This window comes from Tachypleus tridentatus, chromosome 6 (genome assembly GCF_004210375.1).
Source record: "Tachypleus tridentatus isolate NWPU-2018 chromosome 6, ASM421037v1, whole genome shotgun sequence".
Taxonomy (NCBI): Eukaryota; Metazoa; Arthropoda; class Merostomata; order Xiphosura; family Limulidae; genus Tachypleus; species Tachypleus tridentatus.
The window spans coordinates 81,562,125-81,584,571 of NC_134830.1; the positions used below are offsets into that span (position 1 = coordinate 81,562,125).

At 34.4% G+C, this 22,447-nt stretch overlaps 1 protein-coding gene across 3 annotated transcripts in view; it reads left to right on the plus strand.

Moving 5' to 3' along the window:
- The first annotated feature begins 2,622 nt into the window (after positions 1-2,622).
- The window catches only part of Mic26-27 (MICOS complex subunit 26/27), a 57,483-nt gene continuing 37,658 nt past the window's right edge, over positions 2,623-22,447 (plus strand). The window contains exons 1-2 of one of the 3 annotated variants that reach the window (XM_076505771.1): positions 2,623-2,867; positions 17,640-17,786. In XM_076505771.1, the coding sequence (XP_076361886.1) occupies positions 2,841-2,867; positions 17,640-17,786 (174 nt within the window). In that variant the 5' untranslated portion in view covers positions 2,623-2,840. The remainder of the gene's footprint in view (positions 2,868-17,639; positions 17,787-22,447) is intronic. The other 2 variants (XM_076505772.1, XM_076505773.1) reach the window with 2 other exon arrangements.

Consider the following 22,447-nt stretch of genomic DNA (forward strand, 5'->3'; position numbering starts at 1 on the left):
AACCAACAGTTTTTCATTCCTTATCGCCAAATATTTTCCCGAAGCATTCTTGGATGCATAATAAACTATTAGCGTGACAGAATAATAAAATAAGGAGACGCCAACTTAGTTGAAAATATTGGCGAGAATAGATAAGCTAATGGCCATTCTTTCTACCACCATCTAACCGTGAAACAGAGACTGAATATCAAACCTTAGATTCACCAAGATTAGAAATGTCCTGTCAAGTGCTCATTGGGAAGTTCTGTCATCAAGAAATTGCAATGCTCCATCTTGACGTTAAATATTTAAATATAACTTATGAGCTTGTTAATAAAAAATTAGAAGTTTAAAGAATTATAATCTTCTTGATCAAATAATGTTTTCCCAAGTGTTTTGAAAAAGGATAAGAACTGAATATAAGAGCCACTTGCTATATTTTTAAGACCTCAAATAGTAGGCAGATGTCATAGGATAGGGAGATGGCAAACATTACTCCTCTTGTCATGGTAAGTGCTACAAATTGTACAAGTGTAGTACATTGTATAGTCCTGTTAGTCTTGCATTAGTTATGGCAAAAAATTTCGAAAGTCTGATAAAAGTGTTCTGCCAAGCCATTTAACGAAGTTTAGAATTGTGTTACATAACAACATGCTTTCACTAAGAGAAAATCTTATCTTATAAATCTACTGACATTCTTTGAAAATGTTACTGTTTACACAGATAAGGATATTGGTGTGGATTTGGTGTATCTGGGTTTTCCAGAAAGCATGTGACAAAATGCCCTTTAAAAAGTCTTGGAAAAAATTGTATCTGTAGATGTGGGGGATAGATTGGTTAATTGGATAAAAGGGTGGCTGCATAGAAGAAAGCAGAGGATTTTATAAATGAAGTTCAGTCAAAATGAATTAATGTTGCAAGTGGGGTACTCAGGGCTCAGTCTTAGGGCCTTTGCTTCTTTATATTTACGTCAATGACATGAATGAAGGAACAGTTATAAATTACTTAAAATTGTTGATGATATATAGCTCTTGGCCAGCTTTGAGGTGGAAAATGATGCTTTACAAGACGATTTAAATAGTATAGTGAATTGTGTATATAAATTGCGGACGGATTTTGGTTATAATGAAGGGAATATAATGCAAAGAGATTGTTGTAATTTGAATTATAAGTATAATTTGGATTGGAATAACTTTAAAAGTGTTATGGAGAGGAAAATCTTGGTGAATTGTTGATCAGTCTCTTAAGCCATCCAAGTAATGTGTTGTTTCTATTAGTATGGCAAAAATATTTTAGGTTTTATCTAGAGAAATATTAGATACAAGTATAAAGAGGTTATAATTTGACTGTATAGATTGTATAGTTACGCCACATTTAGCGTATTATGTTAGGCTTTAAGCTCCTTACGTTAAGAACGACATTGAATTGTTGGGAATGGTTCCAGGGTAATACGTGGGATGAAATGGTTGTCATATGAGACGAAGTTAAGATCTTTGGAATTGTTTACTCTTGAAAACAAAATGAGGGACCTCGCTTACGTGTTTAAGGTTATTAAGGGGATCGATAGTGTTGATGCATCATATTTATTAATACTTAATGTTGGGAATGGTAGGACTGGGATACAAGTATACATTCTAGCAGAGACTGAGACATCTTCAACTAAGACTGTTTTATTTTTTTAACAGAGTAGTTGGCCTTTGGAATGGGTTGCCTCCAGATGTGGTGATGGAGGCAGTAATTTTAAGTGGTTTAAGGGAAGGCTTGATAAATATATGAATGATAAGGGCTGGCTGTGAGGTTTTCTTTAATAGTTTTAGTAAGTTTGTTTTTGTGTTTGAATTTCGCTTAAAGTTACACGAGAGTTACTTGCGCTAGCCGTCTTTGAGTTAGCAGTGTATAGAGAAGACAACCAGTTATAACCACCCACCACCAGCTCTTGGGCTACTCTTTTACTAACAAATAATGGGATTGACCGTCACACTACAACGTCCTCATGGCTGAAAGGGCGAGCATGGTTGGTGTGACGGAGATTCGAACCCGCGACCTTCGGAGTACCAGTCGAGTGCCTTAACTACTTGGCCATGCCGGGCCGTTTCGTTTAGTAGTTGAAACAGTGTAGTCGGACTAATATGTCGCTTTTTGTCCCTAAATATTATGTTGTGTTCAACTAAAATATGAAAATACTTGAGGGATCGGTGTGATAAACCCAATGATTACTTTGTTCTTAATCACAAAGGTAATATGACTAGAGGAAACATATTCAAATTTAAAAAAGAACAACTTAAGCTACAGGAGAGATTTTTTTAACTGAATAATTAGGTTAGGAAATTAGTTGCCGTTGATTGTGGTACAGTTAAACACATTACAAGAGTTTCAGGGGAGAATCGATTATTTTTAAGAAACGAAAAAGATATCTCCTTTCTTAAAGAGCCAAATAACTTTTTTATTGGCGGGATGGTGTGTTAAAACCTTCTGATACTGTCGGCCCAGAATGGCCAGGTGGTTAGTGCACTCGACTCATAATTTGAGGGTCGTGTGTTCGAATCCTTGTCACACCAAACATACTCGACCTTTCAGCCGTGGGTGTGTTATAATGTCACAGTCAATCCCACTATTCGTTGGTATAAGAGTAACCCAAGAGTTGGCGATGGGTGGATGACTAGCTGCCTTCTCTCTAGTCTTGCACTGAAAAATTATGGACGGCTAGCGCAGATAGCCCTCGTGTAACTTTGCGCAAAATTCAAAACAAACTGATACGTCACATTTTATCCCGTTTTTCTTAACGGTATATTTAAGATTTTCACAACTTTTGTTCCTTTTAGTGGCTCCTATTCGATTTTTTTTAGTGACATCTAGTGAAAATGGGATTCAATATGGCATCTTTCACGGTAAGGTCGTTAAGTTATACTTTACGTAACTTACGTATAGTGAAGACGTGTTTTATCATTCAATTTTATACTCCTTGCACTTCCACCCTTGAAAAAAGTAAAAGTTTAACATACTTTACGTTTCAGGGAGTTATTGCTTACTGTTTTTAAAATCGTTTAAATTAAATATTAGCAACTCGTTAAATATTTGAAAAAATTGGATAATTTTAACAGTACCCTATTTGTGAATCTTAAATTCAAGTACTTTAGTATTAATATCTTTTGAAAATATGTAATTTAAAGAAACTGGAAGACAATATCATAGATCCACCTATGATCTTGCAATTTTTTTCTTTTTTCTCATTTTTTCTCGAGAAAAAATGGTAATCAACCCCCAAAAGGATAACATTTCATAATCCCAAAATCATTGTATGAATATTCTAAGTCGTATTATTTATTAATAATAATAAAAAATAAGTATCAATATCTTTTCTCTGAATAATTTTAAAGAAGTCAGTATCCTTTCTTAAATAATCAGACCAAAACAAAAACCATACTGGTGTTCCAAATAAGGCTGCTCTAGCTTATCGTATAGGTATTGCATCTTTCACATTTAAATGTAATTTTCCCAAAAGGGATCCAATTCAATGGGAGAGATCACTTTTTTTAACAACACTCAACACTATACAGTAATGTGTTGTCTGTCAGTCAGTAGACACTAAAATGATATCACATAAAGGACATTTATCATTGTACTTGTAATTGTTTTGACATCAGTGAAATGTGTGCATATCATGTATTATGGAAAAAATTGTTTATTCTGTAGGCTATAACACAGCATGACATATGAATTTCAAAAGTAAAAAATAATTTTGATTTCATTTACTCTTGAAACAATTGTGGGGACCCTGTGGAAGTATCTCTGGTTAATATGCCTGTAAGTACTGTTTGGCATGTTTTGATTGTTAGGGTGCTTGATTTATTATCTGAGGGTCATGAACTTAAATCCCTGTTACTTGAACATGCTTGGTCTTTTAGCTGTGGATGACATTATAAAGTAATAACCAATTCCACTATTTATTGACAAAAGAGTAGACCAAAAGTGGGTAGTGTTGACTAGCTGCCTTCTTTCTAGTCTGTTCCTGTTAAATTAGGAACAGGTAGTGTAAATAGCTCTTCTGAGCTTTGTGTGAAATTCAAACCAAACTTATCAATGCATTCTAATGTCAAGACATAAGCTGTGTTATGCTGCCAAAATAACGTGTAGGACAAATTGTTTTATTAACAGGAGTGATAGTTTAGCAGTATTCCACTTCTTGTTGCTTGGAATATGGTAATCCAAACTATTACATTTTTTCAGTGGAAGTACTTTACTGGCCCTGTATTGACATCCCAGATTTTAAGACAATCCATTTAGAAATACACAATATATAAAATCTTAACTTATGATTGAAGAGTAGAGAAACTTTATTTGATAGAAAAACATGCATAACTTTCATGGATATTTTTCAAATATGGTTCTGACAAATCTTTACAACCTACAATTATTTGTCAAACTTAATCAAAATATAACCCACATGTGCAAAGTTATTCAATACAAACTGCTCAATTTAAAATTTTTTGCACAAACCTATGTCAAACGTTATTTGAATTACTGGTCTGATGCTTTTGCTGCAGCTTCATTTAAGAGTAAAGGTGGACAATTTTTAGTTCTGTCATTCAAATTAAACCTTTTGCTATGGGCCAAAGGCCACATCATTGTCTTTGTTAAGTTTCATTCAAACGTTTTATTGAACTACTGGCCCGGCATGGCCAGGTGGTTAAGGCACTTGACTTATTGTCTGATGGTTACAGGTTCGAATCCCAGTCACACTCAATATTCACACCCTTTTATTCGTGGGGGCATTATATTGTTATGGTCAATTCCACTATTTGTTGGTAAAAGAGTAGCCCAAGAGTAACTTTGCATGAAATTCAAAACAAAACAAACTACTATTTTATGAATTTACATCAGTAATTATGGTATCAAATTTTAGAATTATACATTATTCAATTTCTTAATGCAGAAGTAAATATTGAAAAAAATGAATGCAGGACTGTTTCATATTAAATATTAGTGATGTCAAAATACAAAGAATAGTTTCTAGCATATTAAGAAATTAAAATACCAATACTATCAAGTAAGAATGTAAAATCATAACATCCTATCATTTTTATTTGCCACAGATAATGCTCAGGTACTGAGTCAGATAGTATACCTGACAGGAACCAATCTGTGTTCCTCTTTCCATTTTTGAAAACAGTTTCTTATGTATACTTACTTCTGTATACTTCAAAAGCTCAGAATATCTCCTTTGTGGCTTTCTCAGCCATTTTCATGTGTTAGTACACCTTCTCATGTTTTCAAAAGAAGATTTCAAGAAGGGAGGTTGTATCTTTAGTCTGCTTGAAATTTCATATTTTGTTTGACTGAAATACATCTTAGGTATTAATTTTGGAAAATTATAATGGAATTTTGTGGTATTGGTGTAGTAATTTGTAATTTTTTGGTTATTCAACTGTATATAAAAAGCCAAAAATAAATTATTTTGCTTCACATTCTCTACATGTGAAGTTTGGTAAAACTTAACAACCTACAGCAAGCAGCAACTGAGTATAAAGGTTATGACAAGAAGAGATATCTGTTTGCTTGACTTCTTCATTTGGTGTTCTGTTTTAACGAAAATAAGTATAAGAACTTGTTTGTAAATAGTAATAATCTATATGTGTATATAATGTGCAATAATTGAAATGTTACTGTGTTTTACAAAATACTATGCCACTAAAATCCAGCCAAGACAGAACACTTTGTGAAGACTAAAAGTCAGTTTTATAATATTGAATATACTAGCATTAATGCAGTTGCACTCCATCATTCTAACTTCTCTAACATTAGCTAGGCATGACTAGAAAGTCAATGTAATAAAAATAATAAATATTAATATAAATGTATAATATTATGACATTTAACCTATTTTGACTGAACATTTGTGTTTTCATGTTATAATTTGTAGTCATTTTGGAATGAAAGAAAGCGTAGGTTATATTTATTTCCAAATTTTTTATGGTGGTTACAAGGACAATTAGGTTGACAGACCCCAATATTTAGGATAGAGAAAAATAACAGACAAAATATAAAGTTTTACTGAAAATGAACATCTAAAATGTATTTAGGAGGTTTTAGAGATTATATAAATGGTACTTGAGACTTTTAGAAGCAAGGAATAGTTTTTAATCATATCATAAAAACCTCTTTGCACTTGGTCTAGAAATAAAACAGGCTCAATATTTTCACAAACAAATCTTAAATAAATGTTAAAAAGAAACTTGGAATCATTACTAAATGTTTACTAAATTTTATGAATGTACACATACAATATTAAAAGTTATATCATAAATACTTAACAAATGTAAATAAACTCATGTATTTTACATCAGCCTGTTGATAAAGGGTTAAAGACAGCTCATTTGGAGCAGAATTAAAAGTTTTTCAGGATATGGAATATGTCTCACCCAGTTTTGGAGAAAGAGAAAAATGTCTCACCTAAATATTTTTTATATAGTATACTTTTTTATTTTTTATTACTTCTTTTTGAAGACATTATGAAAGTCTGTTTGCAATTTTAGGTTTGTTTGTTTCCAAGTGAGAATCTTGTTAGATAGGTAATTTGGTAGTTATATCTTATATTTTTCAAGATGAGAAATTACACGTTGCAAAAAATTCAGCACTTTGCTGCATAGAATTGGCATCTCATTAGAAACAAATTATTCTTTTTCAATAAAACAATTGTGAAACACACTTTTCAGTTCAATACAAGCAACTAAAACTTCGAAAAATGACTGGAAAATACAAAAGACATACACAAAAAATATGACAATCCAGTTCATTTAAAGTAAAGCTTAAAGCAATTACCCACAATTGAAACATCATTTACAAAAGCTTCTTGAATATTTATAAAAATTAGAGACATTTTTATGGTGAACTTCATTTTATTACCACATTGAAGTCTTATTATAGTTTAAAAAAATTTTTACAAAGTATGTATCTTATGCTTTATCAAAGTAATGCCAAATGTTTGCAACAAAATACCAAATTTTTGCAAAACTGTAATTGTGAATAGGAATGCAACCTCAAAAGTTACTTTTTTTTTATTTCTGTAATTTTTTGCTCCTGTGATAAACTGTTCTGGATCTGTTTTAACATTTATTGCTTTTTTTAAGTATTGGTTGGGCCAAGCAAACTAGAATAGTTGTTTCTAGCCCATGTTTTCAAAAGAATTACATGGGCAGATGGTTATCATTCATTACCAACTTTTAAGGCCAAATTTCATAGGTTTTGTGAAATACAATGGCTTTCACCCGTTCTACTTTCGTTCTTGCTCTGAATGGTTTAAAGAAAAAAGAGGTGCAGCATTTGAAAATGATTCAAAACATTACTGCTTCTGAGGCTCAAAAGTTGCTCTCTACTACTTCATCTCATATGTATGCTGCTGCACTTCATTCCACTATTAGAGTGGGAGTGCAGACAAATCTTTCTGTGCCTCCAAAAGAATTGTTTTCAAACCAAATGAAAAGTCTTTTGACCTCCATGGTTAAAAGAAGTTGATGAATCAACACCCATCTCTGTCTCTAACATTCATTCCAGCAAACACCAAGATCCAATTCCCTTGGTTCTCAGTATGGGCATTTCCTTTGGAATATCTTCTTCTCCCACCCCAAGATGCAAAATGATCATTTCTTCACATCCTCAGTCACTGGAATCTTCTTCCAACAGCAAAGACCTGCCCAATCAACCCAGGGCAGGATCCATGGAGATCTGTAGACCTCCCTCAAATAAAGACAGTAAAGAAAAAAGATGTGATTGTAAACAGAAGAGCTCTCCACCCAATTCACTTACACATAAATAAAAATGGCCACCTTGATACAATTAAAATGTCGAGGTCTATGTTCTAATCTGGATGACATCATAGCACTGATTGTTTCTTACCGTCCTGTATGTCTTTCATTACAGGAAACACTTCTGAAACCTGCTGATACAGTCACCTTTCAGCAGTTTTCATTGTACAGAAATGACAGGCTGTGTGATGGACAAGTGCATTGAGGGGTGGCACTGTTGGTTGATCATCATGTGCTTACCTTGTCTTTGCCACTCGACACACCTTTGAAGGCCATAGCCATCTGTGTTTCCTTGGGTTGTATCATCACTGTTTTTTCTCTCTACGTTTCACCTGGAGAGACCTATGATCAATCAGACGTCTCATTGAACAGTTTCCATCTCCCTTTTTAATCATGGGGGACTTTAATGAACATTGTCCCCTCTGGGGAAGTGCTTATATTGATGGGAGAGGTCACTCCGTAGAGCCTATGCTCTCTGATCACCACCTTTCTCTTTTTGGTACGTGTTCTTGTACCTATTTTCATGCATCTAGTCTCTTCCTTACTGCTATTGATCTCTCAATTTGCTCCCCTTCACTATTCTCCCACTTTTCATGGAGGGTTGACAATAATCCATGGTGCAGTGATCATTTTCCTATAATTCTGAGAGAAACTTCCTGTGGTTGATGCTGCCCAACCTGCATACCTGAGGAAGCTGGATCAAGCAAAAGTGGCCCTCTTTCACTGCTTTTGTAGAACATGATCCTGCCATTATCTGTAAGCCATCAGCAGATGATTGTGTAGCAGCAGTAACTGACTGTGTTATACAAGCAGCTGCTCAATGGATTTCTAAAACCTTGACATATTTTCCACTATATCCTCATCTGTGGTGGAATCCTGCCTGCCACATGGCACAGAAGGCTCAAAAACAGGCCTGGGATACTTTTCGTAGGTATTCCACACTCGCTGACTGCATCGCTTTCCAGCAGGTCCATGCACATGCTCGGTGGGTAAGATGTTAAAGCCAGAATGACTCTTGGATAAAGTTCATAACCAGCATATCTTCTATCACCAGTTCCAAAGTTATATGGGACAAGATTCAAAGGGTCAGTAGGCAATATAATTCTGTCCCCCTCACGATCTTGTTCTCTGATGGTCAGGAAGTAGCTGATAGCTGGAGCATTGCTGATACTCTCGGTGAAAGCTTTTTTTGGGTATCTAGTACTTCTGCTTCTTCCTCCACCTTCTTAGCCATCAAGATTTGGGCAGAACGATCACCTCTTTTGAGCTGATTGTCTCTGTGACTTTAATCATCCCTTTACACTGATAGGACTCAAATTGGCCCTTCATCGGTCTGGCAGTACATCGGTTGGATCTGATGATTTACCCTATAAAATGCTGTGCCACCTGTCTTCTGATTGTTTTAAACCAGATCTGGCAGGAGAATGTTTTTTTCCTGAAGCCTGGCACCAGGCTATTGTCCTTCCTTTCTCTAAGCCTGGGAAGGATCCCAAGATTCCTTGAAACTACTGTACAGTTGCTTTGATGAGCTGTCTCTGTAAGACCTTAGACAAGATAGTTAATGCTCGTCTAGTTTGGTTTCTCGAATCAAATAACCTCCACTCACCCATCCAGTGTGGGTTCTGGCGACAGCTCTCTTTCATGGACCACCTGATTCAACTTGAAACATCAATCAGAGAAGCCTTTCTCAAATGACAACATCTTGTATCAATTTTCTTTGATTTTGAGAAGGCTTATTGTACAACATGGAGGTAAGGCATTTATTTTGTGAGACCTCCATTTGTATGGGTTACTTGAGTATTTGCCCATTGTTTATTAAACATATTTAGTCAACAGGTGATTATTCCAAGTTTGTGTAGGTTCAACACTTTCTCATTCTTTTCTGCAGGAACTTGGAGTCCCTTAGGGTTGTGTTTTGAGTGTCACACTTTTCAGTATAAAGACTAATGCCATCACTGAACAACTCTCTCTTATTGTTACAAATGGGCTCTATGTCGACAACTTTCACCTTTCACGTCAGTTATCAAACATGAGGTATATTAAGCGGCAGTTACAGACTGCCCTCAATCGTTTACTGAAGTGGATCACAGCAAACGGCTTTAACTTCTCTCTCTCTAAAACTGTTCACATGCACTTTTACTGCCAATGAGGTATTCACCCTGATCATGAACTCCATATCGGTGAAGTTGTGCCTCCTGTGGACCCTGAGACGAAGTTCTTGGGGCTTACCTTTGACTGTAAACTGACCTTTACACCACACATCAAGCAGCTACAGGTCAAATGTACAAGAGCATTGAACATCCTCCATGTCCTCTCTTCCACGACTTGGGGAGCAAATTGATGTTTTGTGCTAAAGATACATTGTGCTGTTATTTGATCGAAACTCAACTGTGGAGTTGTCTATGGCTCTGCCAGGACCTCGGCCTTAAAGATGCTGGACCCCATTCATCATTGAGGACTTCGGCTCTTCTCCAAGGCTTTCTGCACTTTGCCAGTTCAGAGCTTGTACACAGAGTCTCATGAACCTTCTTTGCACCTTTGTTGTTTGCAACTGTCTTTACAATATGCTTCGAAACTTTGTTCCTTATCAAAGCATCCCACCTGGGGTTGTTTTTTCCTTCCTGGATGGGCTATAATTTTTCAGAACAGACAATCTGCCATTTCTCCTTTTGACCTACACATCCAGGCGTAGTTGGATGAATTGGGTCTGTCCTTGGATAACATTGCTGTATCCACTGGTCAGCCCATCCACCATGGCTTCTTAGAGTTCTTAATTGTGACCTATCTTTAAGTCATCTGAGATTCTGTCATTTTTCCTTTTGACCTACACATCCAGGCGTAGTTGGATGAATTGGGTCTGTCCTTGGATAACATTGCTGTATCCACTGGTCAGCCCATCCACCATGGCTTCTTAGAGTTCTTAATTGTGACCTATCTTTAAGTCATCTGAGATTCTGTCATTTTTCCTTTTGACCTACACATCCAGGCATAGTTGGATGAATTGGGTCTGTCCTTGGATAACATTGCTGTATCCACTGGTCAGCCCATCCACCATGGCTTCTTAAGAGTTCTTAATTGTGACCTATCTTTAAGTCATCTGAGAAAAACAGACACCCCTGATTGGAAATACTGTCTGTTATTTGCTGAACATATTTTGAACCATCCTTCCATTCGTAATTATAGAGATGGTCTGAACTCAGGTGATTGTGTGGGCTCTGCCATGGTTTGTTGTGGTTTGTGATTGAGTGGAGAATCCCTTCTACAACTTCTGTGTTCACTGTTGAACTGTACACCATTTCTCTTGCCCTGGATCACATAGATACTAAGCAGTACTCACACTGCACTATTTGTACTGACTCAATTTGTTCTCTACTGGCTCTGGAACCCATTAACATTAGTTTACACCCTGTTCTTACCGATATTCAAAACCAACTGGCCCATTTCTCTTTAACATCTACTTCTTTCTAGTTTTTCTGGATAACAGGCCACGTTGGTATTCATGGGAATGAGCTCGCTGACACCTCAGCTAAATCTGTCTGCTCTGGCACTATTAATAAAACCCTCTATTGGACTTTGGCTGTCTTGCTTTCATAAGGATTGGAAAGAGGAAGTTGTTCTAACTCAGAGGTTCCCAACCGGTTGGTCGCAACCCCCGGGGGGTCACGAAGCCTTGGCAGGGAAGTTGCGTAGCCTTGTTAGAAGTAGCTTGGGATAACATTAATTTTATTTCATCAATTACATTTTCAAGTCGCGAGTGCCAAAAGGTTGGGAACCGCTGTTCTAACTAGACTATGCATTGGTCACAGTTTTTTAACACTTTTTTTTTTTTCTGGGACTGATGCACCAATGCGTTGTCTGTAACACTCAGATCACAATAAGCCACATTTTACTGTCCTGCCATCATTATGACTCTCAATGACGTCATTATTTGAAACATGTTCTGTCCCGAGGTTTATCTGAAACATGAGATATTGTTATTGGCAATGGTGACACTGCCCACCTCAAATATGTTTTTAGTTTTTTAAAGGCCATTATTCTTTTTAATGCTATTTAAGTTTTTTAATTTATACATTAAACTTTTTAATGTGATTCTGTTTTAAGAATCAAATGACATCTGGTTCGATTTGAAATTAGAAAATGGCCGTAACATCAAATAACTCAAAACTTTGACTGGAAAGGCCAACTTCAGGTGACTGACACTGCTGTTTGAACTACCCATTAGTCATCGTGGATAGTCATAATTACAATTTTGCTACAAGTCTTTTAAAACTCTTATGACTTTCTGATAATGGCTGTTACATTAAATAACTTGAAACCAGGACTAGAAAGGCCAACTTTAGGTGACTGACTCTGCTGTTTGAACTACCCATTAGTCATCCTGGCAAGATATCATTAAAATTTTGCTACAAGTCTTTTAAAACTTATAGTACTTTACTTTCTGTAATTAGCCATAATGTGAAATTACTCAAAACTAGGACTGGAAAGGCCAATGTCAGGTGACTAACAGTAGTTTGTGAATGTACCTATTAGTCTTCCTGGTGAGTTATGATAATTACAGTTATGTTACAGAAAGTCCTTTACAACTTGTATTACTGTGGTTAGAATAAATTAGAAACTTATTTTTATGAAAAATAAGTTAAAACTTAAGTAAACCATATGAATAAATCCATAAATGAAATTATTGAAAAATGGTCTTATCCCTTATTTTAAAATCAGTGTTGTAATCTTCCCATAATGAATTTCTTTTTTCAGTTTGTCTTGACATATTATTTAGCAAATGAAAGAGAAATGGTTTTTCAGACTTTATCACTCTCTCTTACAAAATAACTAAAAATTACATAATAATTACTTACATTCAAGCTGAAATTGATAGAAATGACTACAATAATATTTTATTAATATGCAATTTTACATAAATATTATGTAAAAATTGGAAATAAAATCATGTTCACTGTCAGTGTAAATGATCAATGCAAATATAAGAAATGTGGATATAAACTAATGCTCTTCTTTTGCATACTGGCTTGATTCACACTATTGTTTGCCTGTTTTTCATTCATGGATTAAAAATACTTTTAAGGCCATTTTATTTCATCATGGTGATAAATGATTGGCCCGTCCTCAAGTGACTGTGCCATAATTGAAGTTGATTTGACTTAATTATAACTGTGCTGATACTGAAAATTGACCTGCTCATATTACTAGCACATTGTGTACATATCAGTAGACATGATACAAGCCATATATAGTACATTTGAAAGGTGTGGAATGTACAACTTGTAATAACTATATTAAAGGAAATGAATATTGTATGATGTATTAGACAATGTAGGAAGAAATGTTAAATTGACATTCTCTGTTTTAAAGGTCTTAGAAATATTACTATTATATGTATATATAGTTGCTATAACCATAAGAGGATATGCTAAACATTCTTACACAAAGTTGGTATAATTTTTGGAGGTGGTTAGCTTCATATAATTCAGTAGACTGAGTGATGGTTACATAATGATCTATTGAGACAAGGCTAAGTGTACGTAATTAAGCTTTGTTAGTTATTATTTTTTTAATACTTTTATTCATAAGTTTAAAATTAAAAATGTTCTGTGCATCTCTTATTCTAATGCTGATTGCTGGTCTGGTGTCACATCATAAATTTTGGAATTATTAAATTAGTTTCAGGATACTTAGGCCATGATGTATTTATATTTTGGTTGAAAATTTTAAAATTTAATGTTTAAACATTTGTATCAGAGTGTACTGCATGTCACACCTTCTTAATGTAGAATACAATTACATGTGCAGTGTGAAACAATAATTGTTGTTGTAGAAAAAGTAATTCATAATTAAGGAGGATATTTTAGTTCAGTAATAAATGGATTTTTTTTTATATTCAAAGTTGTAATAAATGATATAGTATTTCATTACTTTCAGTACACAAAGATGAATATAGATCAGAGCCCTGTTGTTTGAATGAAATATATTTGTGATTTTGTGTGTTTATAAAAGAAAACATTGTCACTTTATATGTCTTTCAACTTAAAACATGGTACTGATCACAGAGAAAAAATGATAATATGCTGTTATGATGTCAAAGTTTTAACTAGGAATTTATTGATCTATTTTTACTGAATGAAATCAATAAATTTAGATACCCCATTTCATTACTGCATGTGAAAAGTTCCTGTTTGAAATTGAGTGCAAGATAGTTCAAATGCACAGAGGAAAACATTATCCACATTGCCTTATTTTACAACATATTATTCTGCTTCAAAGCAATTCATTCATAAAATATTCTGTTCATAAATTTATTAATTACAAATTGAAAGAACTTGAGTTAACAATACAGACTGCTCTCAGATAAAACATTCAGAAATTATCTAATTAAAGAACAGATTATGTGTAAGAATGATCCTGTAAAGTAAATAATTAAATTAATTACCCTGTCATGTTAAATTTAATTTTCTTATCATTGGATATATAGAGTATATATACACTGCTGGTCAAAATCTTAAGGCCAATGAACATAAAGAAAAAAATATGCATTTTGAGTTGTTAGACTCAACAATTTATTTGAGTAGAAGTTTGACAGATGAAAATGAGAAAAGGGAAAATAAAAATAAAAACTTTTTTAGCATTTAATAGGGAAAATGTGAACACTTATGAAATTAGCCTAAATACTAGCTGGTCAAAAGGTTAAGACCATACCAAAAAGAAGTTCTAAACAAGAGGTCTCAGTAGTGAGATACATGGCCATCATTGTGAATAATGTCAAACATTCGCTTTGGCATGGTCAATATAAGCGTTTGCAGAAGGCTGACTGGAATGTTATTCCAAGTGGTGAAGATGGCTTTACAAAGATCATGCACTGTTTGGAATTGACGTCCATTTCTATAGACTTCCCTTGCCATCCACCCCCAAACATTTTCAGTAGGGTTAAGTTTGGGCAAACACACTGGATGGTCCAAAAGAATCACATTATTTGCCATGAAAAAGTCCTTTGTCCTGTGTGCATTGTGAGTTGCAGTGTTGTCCTGCTGACAGATCCAGTCATTTCCACACAACCGAGGGCCTTCAGTCAATAGAGATGCTCTCTCCAACATGCTAATGTAGTCAGCTGCTGATTAAAACCCCTGTATAACATGAAGTTCCATTGTTCCATGGAAGGAGAAAGCACCCCCAATCATGATGAAACCTCCTCCATTGTGTCATGTAGAAAATGTCTCCTGTGGGATATCCTTATTGTGCCAGTAACATTGAAAGCAATCTGGACCATCCAGGTTAAATGTTTTCTCATCAGAGAACAAAACCTTTGCCCACTTTTCTACATCCCATGTTTGGTGCTTCTCAGCAAAGTTTAACTGAGCTGTTTGGTGGTGTGGAAGGAGGCATGGCCTTTGAAGACTTTTATGGTTTCTAAAGCCTTTCTCTCATAGATGCTGTCTTATTGTTCTTGAGCTGCATTTTGTGTCCATAAGGGCCTTAATTTGGTTCAACGATCGGCTGTTGTCTTTCCGGAGAACCTTGCGAATCCTCCTGCTCAACGCCGGGAAGTTTTCTTGGGCTGACCACTTGAAATTCTCTTTCCATATCTCTCAGGGTCTTTTAAGAAATTTGCAACAGCAGTTTCACTATGCCCAATCCCACCAGCAATGGCACATTGAGAGAGATCTTGTTTTTGCAGTTCAACAATTCTGCCACGTTTAAACTCTGTCAACCTTTTAGCCTTTGCCATGTTTTTACCCAATGTAACACAGGATATGTTGACAACGCTAATACTTGAACACAAATGACTCAATTTTGTTATGTATTTACTGATTAATGCTTCGTTTCAGTATGGTCTTAAACTTTTGACCAGCTAATATTTAAGCTAGTTTCATAGTGTTCACATTTTCCCTATTAAATGCTAAAAAGGTTTTTCTTTTTTTCCCCTTTTCTTATTTTCATCTTTCAAAGCTCTACTCAAATAAGTGGTTGAGTCTAACAATGCAAAATGTATATTTTTTCTTGATTTTCATTAGCTTTAAGATTTTGGCCAGCAGTGTGTATGGGGTTAGTGTTTCTTCCAGATAACCTTGTATTATCAGGTACAACAACTATCAGGTTTTAGTTAAATTCAACAAATTAATTACAAAATCTTAACAAACAAGTAATCATTTCCAACTATTTTTTCAGGAATCAAATATATTGTTTGTTGTTACAATTTCCTAATCCAGGCAAATATCTCTCTTAGTTCTCTTATATTTAAAAAGTTCATTTTCATAATATGGTCTTTAATCAAGGAATCAGACTACCAATCATTTTATTTTCACATATCACATGTATAAGTTAAAAATATCTTAACTTCAGTGATCTCTCATGCCATTATTCTTCCACATACACAGTTATTCATCAAGCCATCAGGTTTCTTATGTGTCTTTTTACACACACAGTCAGAACATTATCTGAGTGGTTACACAATTTTAGATGTCCTTTGGTCTTTGACAGTATCTGTGTGTCAAAAGACTCATTTTTTTAATGTATAACCTTAATATTTTTTCAATAATATTAAACATTTTTGAATTATTTTCAGTGTTTCGATTTGTATCTGAACTTTCATTTCATCCTATGGCTTTCATCAATACTGTTATATTTCCTAGTTTGACATTAGCTTCATAGACTTCTTGATTCTCTTAAAAAAACATTACATTATTCTTTTTCTAGTCTTCTTATATTTACAGGTGTCCTTTCATTTTTTACTCATACTGCATGTTTCCATAGCATTATCACTTAGCATTCATTTGGAATATGTTTACAGACATATGGATGATACTAACACATTTATTTCCTTTTATCTTCATAAGACTGTTTCATAATCTGCTTATTGGATTTCACTGTTGCCAATGGTAGTAGTCTTTCTATTTTTGTTTCATATTGTAATTTCCTTAACGTCAGCCAAGTAAATTTCCCAACAGTTTTTTTTTTGTAATTCTACACATAGGATTGATTAGTGCTCTGGATGGTAAATACCTATCAAATTTATTCGACATCTGTGGGTATATTTGATGCTTCTTGCATACCAAATAAAAATTTGTCATGAAATTTACTAGAAATTGTCTTATTTATAGGCTTATTATGAAATATATATTGCACTATATGATTGATTGTATCCAGTGGTTTAAGCTGTGGTCACTTGTGAGCTCCTTGCTGCTTGTTCAAAATTCCTTTTGTTTTCACTTGGTTGTTGTTTTGGTGAAGGAGGTACCATGGTTTGGTTGCTTCTCAAGTTTTCCATCAGCTGTGATAGTTTATAACACATGTAAGTTTCAGTTATCAGCATTCTTTCCAGAAAATGATGCTGGATTATTATATCTCTCAACATTGTCTGTCTCATACGCTTTTGGACTTTGGGAAAGATACCTTTCCTTGGGCAATGCCACTAATGTTGTTCTGAATAAGTGTAAAACACATAAAGAGAACTTTGGCTCAGATGGGTAATTTCATAAATGGAAGAACTCTCATTAATGTGAATACTGACATCACAGAGAGTACCTAGGAAATATGAAATACATTTTGACATTATTTGAGAGTTAATGAGAAGGATATGTTTTTTGTACATAGAGGTAAATGCTTATATTTAACCCTCAAAATGTAAATTCAGAAATTTGAAGCACTTGTTGAATCTCACTTTTATAGTAGTGGTATAATGTGAATAAGAGCATTGGCCACAGTACATGTATCATAAATAAATATGAATATTTTTTTGCCGTATTAACTTAAGGTTATTAGTACTTTGTTTTATTTGTGTATCTTTTCCTTGAATAAATATTTTAAAGTTTCTTACCCACTTGATATATATGTATATAAATGTTTCTTCAGCATTTACTACGGAAGTTAGTTCATCGTTTGCCAGCATTTTCAACTGTTCCAGCTGTGTGTGTTATTTCAAAAGTAAAAGCAGAAGAACCTGTTGTCAAGGAAGAGTGTTCTCACTGCAAAACAGAGAAGCTTCTGAAAGCCACTGAAGTAGGTTGGGTATGGTACAGAAGATCGTAACATGCATAGATACATGTATTTACAGTTTTTAAATGTATTATAGACATGCATGTATATATATATATATACAGTATAACCCCATTAAAGCACACCCTGATATTATGTTGATACAAAAATAATGAAATCAGTGTTTTCTTCCCAATTTTCTTTTGCTAAATTTGCAAACTTGACAGTTTTCAGATAAGATCTTCTAGTGTATTTTCAATACAATATCTCTCTCTATCTCAGAACCTGAAGATGACCTAGGAAGGTCGAAACATTGTTCTCTGCTTATCAGTAAAAGTGTTAATACCCATACCAGCCATTCTGAGATACGTTTTTATTTCAATTGGGTTTTTCATCATCAACAATATCTCTCTCTCAGAAGATTAGCTATTTTTGTTCAGTGCTGTCCTCTATAAGCAAATTTTTTTTCTTTTTGCATTCCAAAAGCCTACCATCCCACACTCTTCCATTCTAAATCATTATGCATCACTTTTTAACCAATAGGAGCATGATATTCTCACATGATGCATGTGACTTCCTCTACACTCATCTACCGAACCATAACTTCTCATTTGGCAGCTTTCAAGTGCAAATGTTTTCTCTTGTGCTTCCCAATTTCCCATGTATCACATTTTACATTTAGTTTGAAGCAGTTTTAAATTTTGGTTGGTTATATTTAGCCATTTTTTTTATCCAGTCTTTTTGTGCAGTTTTGTCAATTATGAATTCTGAAGTCAATGTTATCACTTCAGGGGTCACACCAATGTCATATCATCTGTTTCAGGTGTAGATGACCTATCAGTGGATCTTTTTAGTTTTCTCTTCTAGGTAATTGAGTGATAATTGGGTCACCCCTTATCTACTGAAGTTGCCAGTGCTTCTTTTAAATTGGCTAATGTGTTCACCAGGACAGTGATTTTGATCAGCTTTTTGTACTTCAGGATTGTGATGTTGCATGATCGTTCTTCTCAACCCTTTCTTGGTTTTCCTCCCTTTCCTTATATTCAGGTACATGCTGACCACATTCTCTCCCAGTCATGTGAAAGGATCTTTATACCTCCAAGAGCTTCTGGTCAATACACCCTAGCTTAACATCAGATGGAATATCTGTTTTTGGATCAACAGTTGTTTTATTCCTTGTTGCCTCTTCAGGAGGCAACTTCTGAATCTAATGTTAACCTCATCCATGCCTAATATTTGCACCTTTGTGTTACCATTACTGCCCTTCTCAGGTATGTCTTTCATCCATTTTCTTTTGAAGGCTCTAAAAATAAATTCAGAGGGATTTTCTTCTGATACCCTTTACCTCTTTTCTTCTACTTTGGTCTGTATTTGCTCCTTGACTCTGTTGTTATATATGTGGCTTCTTTGTTTTTGGGGACCTTACTAACAGAGACTGTATTCTGTTTTGAGTTAATTTGCACATATCTCAGGGACTTAAATCTTGCTCTTTTTTTTTTTTGACAGGTTTCTGATTATTTCAAGCCACTGGTAACATTTGTCTGACAAAAGTCCTCTCTTTAAACTTCTGTGTGCCATTTGTCTCGACCTGATCCTTCCATGCCTTCTATTCCTGTCCTATGTTCTCCTCTTCTTTTCTTATTCCTTCCCATCCAGGTATTTCTTTTCATCAAGGTCACTGCAGATGTATCGTCTGTTGTCTCCAGTAAGAATGGCTATCTGGTGGGTTCAGTGTCAGTGGGAGCTTCATTGTTGGATTTTTCTTCCTTGATGGATACTCTTTGCCAAGGATCAGTGGGTGATAAAGGTTCTTTCACTGGACTCGTTCTCACTTTTCTTTCCCTGCCTCCTATTTCTCCCTACCCTGTCTCCTTTTCTCCAACAAGATCCTATGACACACCAGCATCTGTCATAGGTGGTTCAGGAAGCTGCTTTTGCAGCAGGCTATCAATGTGGTCTATCAGCTGATAGAGCGATTTTACTCCTGTCTTTTTTTTGTGGTTCCTAAGAAATCCAGGAATTGGTAACTGGCCATTGATCTCTTGCACCTCAGTTGCTTAATTGAGCTCCAAAATTTCACTATGGGAGTTTTTTCTACCTTGGAATTTCCTCTGGGATTATGGATGTCTACAGTACCTGTATACATATCCCAATAACCCTTCACTCCCAGTGTTATCTATGGTTTATTCATCTCATGGTGGTTTAACAATTTTGGGCTCTCTTCTTCAGATTTGCCTTGATTTTATACATGTTTTGTTGTATAGTTTGAGTTTTTTACTCATCATATTCACACTCTGGAGTTGCATGTATGACTGGCTATTTCTAGTTCATTCTAAGCAGGAATTGACCAATCACACTCACCACCTCTTTTGTGTAGTAGCCCAAGTTTGCTGGTTTATATAATTGAAAAAAATCAGTCATCTGACACATCCAATATTTGGTACATGTGGGAGTCTTCTTCAACGTCATTGCCAGTCAAACTCTCTTATCCTTTATGCCTCAATTCTATGAAACTTTTAACTTGCTCTACCCTTTCAGCTTGCTCCCTTAATGCTGAAAAAGTTCTGTCACTTTTGGGGATGGGGTCTTCCATGACCATTTTAGTCTCCTGTGGTCATGCCCATATGAAATCCCTGCAGAGAACACTTAACAACTAATAGAACATTGCAGGGGATCATCTTTCTGCTACTATTTCCCTTTCTCCCAGAGAGTTGATCTGCTGTGTTGGTTCAACAAAGCCCATAAAACAGTGGGTGTGCCACTTCCTCCTACAAATCTGGATGTCTAACTGTTCACAGACACTATCCTTTAGGGAAGGGGGGCTTGGGTCAACAACTACAAAACTTCGTATCATTGGTTTGCAGAAATTCATCTTGCATACCAATATTCTTAAACTGCTGTTAGTTCATTGGGTATTATCTTACTATCTTTCTCTTGCCCACCTCAGTCTGGTGATGGTTCATTCTCACAACTCTATGGTTATGGCTTATATAAACCACAAAGGAGACATCAAGTCTTGAGATTTTTGCTTTCAGACCTTGGATCTTCTATACTGGATCCAGGTACATCACATTCATCTTCTTACATGTCATGTACTGGATGCTTTTAATCTGGTAGCTCATCGCCTTTCACTTCCAGACCAAATCTATCCTATGGAGTGATAATCAGAAATGAAAATTTGCAAAGACTCTGCTTCATATGGGGCTCTTTCCAATTCTATCTTGAATAAAATGTTTTTTTTTTAACTTTTCCAACATTTTGTCAACATTCCCCTTGGACTTAGCTTGGCAGTCAGAATGCCAGAAATGAAAAGATCCTATGATAATTACATTCTTGTGGAAGCAGTTTTAATTTTATTTAAAGGTTGCTCTTTTATTTTTTTCTCTATGCTCTGATTATTTATAGCAGTTACCTGTTGTTATTATTCTACTTTTATATCTGCTAAATGAAAAATATATAGGTTCAACTTTCCTTCAAAATATCCTCTATTTCACTAGCTTACAGCTTTCTCCTTATATAAAGAGCTACTCTTTCCCCTAATTTAAAATAATCTATCAGCATTTAATAACCTATTCCTAAAATTTCAAAATACTTTTTGTCATCATTGCTTTCTAAATTTATTTAACTTTGAGTTAATGATTACCTTGTAGTTCATGCTCAGATCTGTTTATTTTTCAGTAAACTTCATTTTGTTTGCATTTTTAGTCATTTTACATGCATGTTTAAAAAAATTGGACTAGTATTACATTTCAACTGAATTGTCTCAGATTTAGTTTTCTAAACTTCTGAATTTAAGATTATTCTTACTGAATGTTTTATAATTTAGACTATCATCATTGGTCAACAGCTGTTACACTTACATTTTGTGTATGAATTAATTGCCCCAAATTTCATACTGACTAATCTCCCACTTGTCCTCAAGTGTGAGCAATAATTTATTAAAATTATTGTATTATTGTTGTAAACCAGTTATTAATTACTGTAATATGTTTCTTTAAGACACGTCCTTAGCATGAGAGTTAATCTGAAGAAGTTCCCTATATATTTTTAAAACTATAATAATAGAATTAAACAGTTTTTACTATAATGTATATACTCATTAGCTATTATATCTTTTGCATGTAACATTTCACACTTGTTTCATTTTTGCCATAGACAACTTCTCCATATGTGTATTTTGTTTATATTTCATTTTGTGTGACTACTTTCAATTGTTTTTCACGAAATCAACATAAACTAATGTTTTTTAATGATACTATAATGTTGTAAACAAAGTCTTAGATTCATTGTCTAATTATGTTACATTTTTGCTTTGCTAAATTAAGTTCTTAATTACTAGACTAATTTTGACATTTGAACTGTTTCAGTTCAGCTCTTCCTTAAAAATATAAACAGCAATAAATTTTCACTCTTAACCTTAAAAATTATGGTTATTGTTTGGTTTATATCTAAAAACTGTTTTCAGAAACTGGGTGTTTAGTAATCTTTTGCATGTGTCATTTCACATTTGTCTCATATTTGCTCTTAGTGATTTTTCCATTTATTACTACCTACATTTCAATAGTTTTTTAATATTTTGATTTTATAAACTTGTCACATTATTTTCATTCAAAAACATTTCATTGTTTAGCTCCTTTCTTAATTTCCCTTCATTTATGTTTTCTTGTAAAATTTACTACATTATC